Here is a 9422-nt window from a genome sequence, read left to right on the forward strand (position 1 = left end):
ATTTGTGATTGTTTTTCTAAAACATGAACATTTTTGTAGAACCGTACTTTTTGAAATTCCATTTTTTATCAATTATTTTTTATAAAAAAATCAAACAGTTTTTGTAATTTGCGATAAATAAAACAACAGAAAAAAAAGACCGGACCGAAACCTTCTAGAAAGGTTCCAAAACCAGATTCCGACAGGCCTATAATTGGCCTTTCCCATCCGTAGGTGGCTCTGTGCGAAATGTTGATACCTTGTGGCACGGAGCAATAAATAGAAATTGCCTTTTTATATTCAGTTTTCTAATTGAGATTATCTATTGAGCAGGTCTTGGTTACATCATCAGTAAATTCACTGGAGGCGTTGCAAGTCCTATTTTCAAAAATAATAATAAATGAAGTTTTTACCTCTTGTTGCCAAAGCAGGGATGGTTGAGGCGTTAGCGATGCAACATGATGTACTCAATCTCTTCAAGTTGGGTACCACAACCGTGCAAGCCAAATCACTCTTTGGAGGGATTTTTTTTCACAATTGACTCTTTGGAGGTTGCTAGTCGATGTGTACATGCAATGCACGTTAATTTGAAAGTATATTAAGTGCATGCGGATATTAAGTAGGATATTATTTGTGTGTTATTATGTGATTAGCACTATATTTGAAATGAAATTAACTGCACGCTAAATGTGTTGAGCGCTCAATATTGAAGTAGTCTAGGTCGTTGGATTGACATGCTTTGATGGCCGAGATTAATTAGATCTGCCTCTTTGGGTCTTTTTATATTGATATAGATTAATGCATATCTAGAGAATATAGCATTTTTCAAAAAAAAACTGCCAATCCAATTATCATCTGTCATGGCAGTGAGACAATGGAAATAACAAAAATTAACAACCAGGTCCATATCGACAGACTTTGGTGAAGGCCCGCCGTCATCATTTCTGAAGCAGAGCAAACTTTATTGAAGTAAAGAGCGAGGAAGTCATCGTAATAAGGCCACAAGGTCAGCGCACCGGAACAACGATCACTAATTAAGAGAAGCATATATCAAAAGTATCAAATCTGTAAACACACAACCGAAGATGACACATCACCGACCAAATAAATCCAAACAAGTGAAATCTTTTTGCCCATATATAGATTCTCTTATGTTCCATATCCAGTCACCACTCCTACTGTGGATCCAAGAAAATATGAACAGTACCAGCTCCAATTTCACTCCGGTGGCACCGCAGCATTAGACTCCCTTGTACAACCCGTTTCCCAAAATTCCGGAAAAAATCACACGACTCTATTATAGTACTTCCTTTATTTCAAAATATAGTGCGCCCGGCGCTTCCCGAGGTTCAACTTTGACCATAAATTTAACCAATGAAACCAACCGCGGCGGGAGCAAAAATTATATCTTTTGAATATGAATTCACTATATAACTTTTACTACCATCACAATCGGTCTCATTGGTTAAATTTATGATCAAAGTTAAAAGCACGAGTACACACTATATTTTGAAGCAGAGTAGGACGAAACGAAAGAGGCAAATCGACCTGCCAGCCAGAACCAGATCTCGGTGTCCGCGAAACCGCACACGCAGCCACGCACACCCATGGAGCATATACCCCCAAATTCATACCCCCACGGTGCACAGTTACCACGAACAAACACTTTTCGATCGAAACTTACACCTCAGCATCACACAACCAGTTCTCAACTACATAAAACAACACAGTTTGCTTCCTCGCTCAAACAAATCCACAACCATCACTCTGACAGGTCATCTATATTTGTGATTGATGCGGTATAAAATGAATGTCCATCAGTTCTCAACAAGCTAAAATTCATCGGCCCAAATGCAAACACGACTTTAGGCAATTGGGCCATAGCAAGTACAGAAGAGAGGATGGGTAGAGAAAAAAAAGCCTACAAAGAAAATGCCGGGTGCTTCCATCTTCCAGGAGCAGGGAGACTTCAAAAACAAACACCGAGCTCTTCCTTTACTACTAGTTGCAGTTAGGGGTCCGGGAGAAGGCCTGGAAGCTGAATCGAATTTACCAAGGGGCCATTGGCTCACCCGGATGCCAATACTCTTAGAATCTGAAATCCGGCTCGACGTCCATTGCCCATCCAAACTTTGCAAGAATTGTCTTGCTGAAAATCTGTCAGCAAAATATAAGAAATGAGATATTAGCATAGTAAAGCAGCAGAGTGGAGCACCAACTACGAAATATGCTACAATTTGGTGTAGACACGTGATATGATCACTGAAGCTAACAAAGAAGCAGCTATGCAATGAACTTGTAGAACCTAGAAAAGAAACAAGTAACTATGATACCTTCTCAATAGGGACTTCATGGGTTTTGCACCATGCTACCGTAATTCTAGGGTCAAGGTAGTTGATCTTTGATGTCCCTAATGCTACCGTCTTCAAATCCTCTTTCGTCTTCTTATCCATCTCCATTTTCTCTACCTTGGTTTCTATCTGAGAGATCTTCTTCTCAATCCTGCAAGTAGATTTGTTGAGACTGTTTGCTCCACTCTTTGTTCAAATGCACAAAAATATGGTATATCTGTGATTAAGATATTACGCTTCAGGTGCCAAAGCTCTCTTTGGCTTCCCATCTGCACCGTTGCCTAGAGGCTTTCCTCTCTTCACTTTGCCCAAATCTTTGTTCAGCTCATTTATCTGGGCCTGGAGAAAAGACGCAAATGATAACAAAAGTGCTTACAGGACAAAGTAGTAATAATTTAAGTTCCGACCTAATCATGTGCAACCACGACCAACCTTTAATTCATCAATCTTTTCATTCAGCTTAGTCATCTGGGTATCGTGTGACTTTGACACAGCACGCTGATGGTTACAAATTATAGCAACCTGGGTAAACAAAAGGCACCATTGAGAGTTGAAAAAGATGATAATACATGATTTTTCTTCTTAAGAGTAACAGACTCTACCTCTTTGTTTGCTCGTTGATAGACAGCAATCTTTTCAAGAAGGGTTCCATCTTCTGTTTCTTCGTGCAACTGCAATATCAGCACATGTACATTTTTATTTGGACCAACAAAATACATAACATAATCACATGAAACATGGTAATGCTACACGTTCTTTTGGGAATAAGAAGAAAAAATCAGGTAAATGCAGCAACTGAAGATACAATGGTGACTGTTACATTGATAGACAATATTTAGTGCAGCTATGATATTAAAGTTCAATAACAAAACATCACAAAAAATGCTCCTGATTGTCTTAATAGCGGCAAAGGACAAATAATCACTTCACTGAGCCCCGGGTCTGTGCGAGCCTAAACAACTCAATAAATAGTAGAGAACAGTCTCCTGGTAAGAAATGGTGAGTTCTGATTTGAACTTACGATAGCATCCAAGGTAATCGAAGCATTATATGTACGGAACACTTTCGCAGTAAGGCCAGGCATCAAGTCCTTCAGGTGATGATTTAGTTTCGTTGTATCAAGCTGGTCAAAGACAGCATCTCCATCCTTTTTGCCTACAAAGACAAGAGGAACACATGTGAACAAATTTTCCAGCGCAGCAAGAGAGGGACAGATGGAGGGAAAGCATGGGAGGTACCAGTACGGAATTCCTCAATCGCATTGTATACAGGTAATTCAACCTCTACAGTGTTGAAATATCTTATAGAATCTTTACCAAGGAAGTCAAACTGTAAGTCACCAAACATCAGATTAACACCAAAATTACTTGATCACAGCAGTAACCATCATACAAAAATGATGAATATCAAGACCTGAAGCTTATTTGGAGGCACGCAGGTAACATTATCAACCTTCAGCGTACAACAACCAACAGTATCAGCCTCATCATCATCCTGAAAAGGAAATCAAGTAGCATGAAATATATGTGAATGAAGCTCGAAGTTAAATACAAATGAAAAATAATGCTGAAAGAAAGAATTTTTTGGTAGAAGATTAGCTTATCATGTAAATACTTGGCGGCAACTAATCCTTTCTAGTCTTGCCGCAAAAAAGCAAAAAAAGAAATTAATCCTTTATAGTTTGACGGGAAAAGAGTAATTTATTATACTGATGTTAATGATGCTGATGAGATATATTCCCTCCGTTCACAAATACAAGATGTTTTGGATATTTCAATATGGAGTAAATAAGTGAACAAACACACTAAAATGTGTCAATATACGTCCATTCAGAAAAAAGTTAGAGCATCTTATACTCCCTCCGTTCCTAAATATTTGTCTTTCTAAAGATTTCAACAAGTGACTACATACGGAGCAAAATGAGTGAATCTACACTCTAAATATGTCTATATACATCCGTATGTGGTAGTCCATTTGAAATCTCTAAAAAGACAAATATTTAGGAACGGAGGGAGTATTTGTGAATGGAGGGAGTACCACATAAAAGCAAGCATAGGGTTTTTGAGTCGCCTAGCCAAGTCGAGTCGCCATGCCTCCGACTAGTGGCTCGCTGCGATTAGTCTGCGACTCGTCGTGATTAATCGCCCCAAGTCGCCCCAGGTGTTAAGAGGAGGAGGAGGGGGAAGAGGAGGAGGAGGAGGGGGAAGAGGAGGAGGAGGAGGGGGAAGAGGAGGAGGAGGGGGAAGAGGTGCTGTTGCAGGCGGAGGAGGGGGAAGGCAGCTGCTTGGAGGATACTTCAGCTCGGAGAAGGCAGCAGCAGCTCGTAGGAGCAATGGAGGCGGCGATTCTGATGTGGGATGAGAGCACGCGTCTTGCTCCTCCTCTGTTTCGTGCTAGAGAGCTGACCCAATAGGCCCATTATGTAACCCTAGCTTCCAAATAAAATCCCAACCGTCCATATGCTCTAATCTGGACCGTGCATCTGCTCTCCCATGTGCCTTTCTCCTTCGTCTCTTCCGTGCTTCTCCTCGTACAGGCGGCGCACTCTCCAGCTTCGTCTCCTCCTCCCCTCCCTCGAACTCTGGCCTCCTCACCTTCCCAGTCTTCCCTCCCTTGGCCTTGCTGAAGCAAGCCGCCCTGCTCTAAGGTCCTAGTCGCCCGACTAGTCGTCGACTAATCGTCGACTAGCCTACCAGCCGCGCAACTCGCTCCTCAAGCCAAGTCGCCTGCGCAAGCCAACCTCGCTCCAACGACTTGGCGATTAGTCGGCGACTCAAAAACCTTGAAGCATAGTTGTGCATTAACAGAAAATATATTTTTTGTGCATGCTGTTTGAATGTGTTCTTTGGCAACAAGCATAGTTGTGCATACTGCATTGCCAACAGAAATAACATGCGAACCATCCCAAATAAAATTGAGTGCCAGTACATAACTGCAAGCAATTAGGTCCAGTAAGACAGTACCTTCTCATTACCAGCCCTAAGGGCTAGTTTATCTATGAGGTATGTTGCCACTGCAATTTGCTTCTTGGAGACATCTTTGCTATTGAAATCCTTTGTGTAATTTACACGAATGTTGTGTATGTGATCCTGCCATGGCCATGCAGAAAGATGGTTATCTGTACTTGTCGACTTAAAATTAACATGACACACAAACTGAACCTCCTCACCTTCAATTTTCGGGACTTCTCATATTTCTCCTTGTCACTCTGTCCCTTTAGTGAGCTGCTTGCTGCCAAGAAAACATACTTGAAATCTTTTTGGCTAATCGGGTCATTCCAAAAGGCCAACCATGTAACAGTATTGTCATGTTTGACTTCTTTCCAGCTGCATAACACATAAGCAATCAAGAGTTTATACATGCTACCAGCTCCTTCACAAATACATAATTTACTAACAGAGGAAAAAAATTATGCTACCTTTCTCCCTCTATTGGACACTCTGGGACTGGAGTGCCTTTTCCAATGTTTATTGTAATATCACTTGGACGAATACGTCTCTTAAGTTTTCCCATCTGAAACGATGTAATAAAAAGCCTTAAACTGAAGGCCCTCACTTAAAGAGGGTAAAATGTATGCGATTAAACATTTTCCTATGTGCACCTTAGGATGCTCTCCTCGTCCCCTGAACAAGCCTGGTGGTTCCACTCTGAAATTGCCAACCTGAATTGAACAAACAGTTTAGTCCAGAAGACACAAATGTTACGCATGTACAAGAAATCAGGAACAGGAAGAGCAGTGCAAGATAAGGAAATCATCATCATTTAATAATAACAGTAACATGCCATTCTTTGCATCCAATGTAAAGATCTTGATTGATTAACTGGTCAGCCTATAAATTGCTGACTGAGAACGTGTATCTAGCACAAATGTATGATAATAAATTAACAAAGGAATTATATATGATTCAAGAAGGCAACAAGTGAGTAAGAAAATCACAGCACAGAAACAGAACCTTCTCTCTAACACCATCAACAACAGCCCACATATACTTCTCCTCTTGTTTCAATTTCTCTTCCCGCAATGCTTTCCTCTCCTGTAAGAAAAAGCAAGATTAATCACTTCAGCCAAAGGAGGCAGAATAACATGCATTCTACAACCTACTAAGATTTGGACACAATATCTAGTCATAATCCACCAACTTAGCAAGACTACAACAGTATGAACAACAATTTCATTCCACGGAATAATTCCAACATGCAGAGCTTTGCTAACAAGTCAGTAAAATCTACCTCCGATGTCATCTGTTTCTTCTTCTCCTTCTCTCTGAGGTGCCATTCATAAATAGGGGTGAAGTCACAAAGCTCAAATTTTTTGATGATATGGTTTTTACCAAGAATTTTTTTCCAGTCACCAAAAAAGTTGTCGATAAATGTTTTCTTTGCTGCGTACTCCGTGTCTTTCATCACAGCAAACATGGTTGCAACCTGCAACACAAAGGATTAGCAAAGGAACAAATTATTCGGATTCAAAGCACCCTGGCCACTACTTCATTTCATTGCTATGAATCCAAAGTTGCAAAACAAAATAACAAATAGCAAATGCTTTAGAGATCACCTCCTCCTCTTCTGGAGTCAGCTCAACAGGTTGCCCATTGTAAAGCATTTTGACACCATGGGGATTGTATGGAGGGGGGAAAATAACACCATTGTGCTCCAAAGTAGACCATTTCTTTCCACCGCCAGATCCTGGAGGCACCCTCAGTGATTTTGAGAACTGGGAACTTTTCATTGTTTTCTTTGTTTTTGTTTTGAATTTCTTATTGTCCTTCTTAACGGATAAAGGACTCTTCTTTACAATATTCTTTACAGGTGGCTTGCTTTTTGAAGACTCCCCCGGTGTCAGTTTTCTTTCGACGGGTACACTGTTATTGTCATCAACCTTGGATTCTCTTTTGACACTTCCTGAGGCAGAAGCATCAGAAGATTTGGCCTTCTTAAGAGCTGAACTTGTTTGATTATTGTTATTGTCACTTGGCCTTTTAACTGAATTCCGGGGAGCGCTCGAATTAATGCTTGGCCCCTTGTTGTTAGACGGGAGCTTGTCCTTGGAATTTGAGATACTCGCAGATGTACCTGCAGTACCTCTTGAAAATCGGGCAGACAGTGGCTTCTCATCCTCTGAATCAGAGGTGCTAGCTCTACTTTTTGGAGCAGCATTAGTGGGTAACCTGCTGGCAAGTGGTTTCTCATCCTCTGAATCATCATCAGATTGCACAATCTTAGGTGCAGCCTTAAATAAAACGGGCTTACTTGTGCTATTATTAGAAGCCCCTTTTGCTGGGTTGAACCTCTGAACAAGTGGCTTATGATCATCATCTGAATCATCATCAGGTTGCAGAGTCTTAAGTGGTGCAGTCTTCAACAAAACGGTCTTATTTGTGCTATTATTAGAAGCCACTTTTGCTGAGTTGATATTCATACCAAGTGGCTTATGATCATCTTCTGAACCATAAGCATTCTCACCCCCTGTGTCGACTTTCTTTAATTTCATGTCAGGCTTTTTCCTAAATGCAAGTGGCTTGTCATCATCTGAATCATCTGACTTGTCACCTTGGACATGAGGTCTTCTCATTTTACTCTTATCCACTGTGTTACTCTTTTGACTACGTTCTACAGAACTGTTTGGCTGAACAGACCCTGAAGGCCGAGGGTTTGAGCTGGTCGACTGTGGCTTCGGTGGCAGCGGCGACCTGGAAGCGCCATTAATCCCATTCCTCTGCTGATTCGAGGCCACACCTTTAGGGCTCCTAACATAAGTGATATTTGCTGATGAGCCTTCCTGCTTTGAGGGGGGCGGCCTGCTGGTTGACGACCTCTTGAAGGATAGCGGGGTATCGTCATCGTCGTTGTCATTGTCATAGAATGGATGATTGACGACAGACATTGCTTCCTCGCAGTGGCAGGATGCCCGATGGAATAGACCAATTCAACCCCACCTGCAAGCACAGTTCACCCTTGTAAGAAAACTGCAGGTGACGAACGGGTGGAAGAATGAACTATGTGCAAATCACGGCATCTGAGAGCTCCAAATTTTGGGTTGCCATGATCCCCTGTCTGTCAAGGTCAGCACAGATACTAGCGGCCTAGAGATAGCTGTTCAATATATATACTACTAACATCATCAGACACGACGCAACAAGACACCGACCCGGGCCACCGCGTTGCCACGCACGCGCCCCGTCCCAGATCGACAGCCCCGCGCCGAGAAACAGAAACCAGCCGCTCTCATATGGCGCGAACACGTCGACGCCCCCGATCCGCTGGGCGCGGCCCCGTCGGGTCTCCAGCACGGCGCGCGGACCCCATGCCCAGCGCGCGCGAGAGACGGAGAAGGTGCAGGGAGGGAGGGAGAGAGCGAGACGCACCTCGTCGCGTGTCCGGCGCGTCGGCCGGCGGGCGCGGAGCGAGGAGACAGAGTAGCCGGACGGATCTCGACGCGGCCCGCCCTCCGTCAAGGCGGCAGCGGCGGCGGTGGGGGGACGGGACGGAGTTTAGGGTTAGGGCTGGCGCGGCTTATCTATGTCCTCTCCCGCTGCTCGCTCGTATTTCTATCTCTCACCCGCCTTCTCTCGTCTCTCGTCTTCTCTGGTCTCGGTTTATTTCTCTCTCCCTCTCACGCCAGAGAGATGGGTGGGGAGGAGAGAGAGAGGGGGCACCGGGAGGATACACTAGACCAGTGGGGCCTGCCTGCAGTGACACATACGGCGGGGAGGAGAGAGCGGCGTCAGGATAATAGTTGGGGCCCACTGGAGAGAGACAGGGGCCCGTGTGCAGACAGAGAGCTGGCGATGCGTGCGATGCAGCCTGGCTCACGCCTCGCCCGCTCTCCGTTGCGTGCACCGGAACTGTCCGGAAGCCCGAAGAACGGAAGAAGGGCCCGGCCGGTGGGGTCGTTGTGTCAGCGGGTGCCTTCGCGTCGCCTTGTGTGGATAGACGGCGGCGAGCGGGGTGGAAAGCCACCCAGGTCACAATGGGCAGGAACATAAGCTAGTAAGGAACATAAGGGTAGGAACATATATGTAATGTCATGCAGTGATGTATTTATTAGGATATAGACTCGTTGTTTCTTAAAGTGTGATGTTCCGGTAACTT

At 43.6% G+C, this 9422-nt stretch overlaps 1 protein-coding gene across 1 annotated transcript; it reads right to left on the reverse strand.

Annotated features, from left to right (window-relative positions):
* Positions 1 to 1747: 1747 nt before the first annotated feature.
* Positions 1748 to 9013, reverse strand: LOC109732843 (DNA topoisomerase 1 beta). The gene is made up of 16 exons (XM_020292044.3): positions 8696 to 9013; positions 6886 to 8266; positions 6561 to 6755; positions 6284 to 6364; positions 5932 to 5991; positions 5749 to 5843; positions 5500 to 5656; positions 5294 to 5419; positions 3744 to 3824; positions 3569 to 3659; positions 3352 to 3485; positions 2933 to 3001; positions 2763 to 2852; positions 2566 to 2669; positions 2313 to 2481; positions 1748 to 2136 (listed from the first exon to the last, which is right to left on the reverse strand). The coding sequence occupies exons 2-16, from the start codon at positions 8212 to 8214 to the stop codon at positions 2068 to 2070; spliced, it is 2850 nt and encodes a 949-aa protein (XP_020147633.1). The 5' UTR covers positions 8215 to 8266; positions 8696 to 9013; the 3' UTR covers positions 1748 to 2067.
* Positions 9014 to 9422: the final 409 nt, after the last annotated feature.

The sequence above is a fragment of the Aegilops tauschii genome, chromosome 7 (genome assembly GCF_002575655.3).
Source record: "Aegilops tauschii subsp. strangulata cultivar AL8/78 chromosome 7, Aet v6.0, whole genome shotgun sequence".
Taxonomy (NCBI): Eukaryota; Viridiplantae; Streptophyta; class Magnoliopsida; order Poales; family Poaceae; genus Aegilops; species Aegilops tauschii.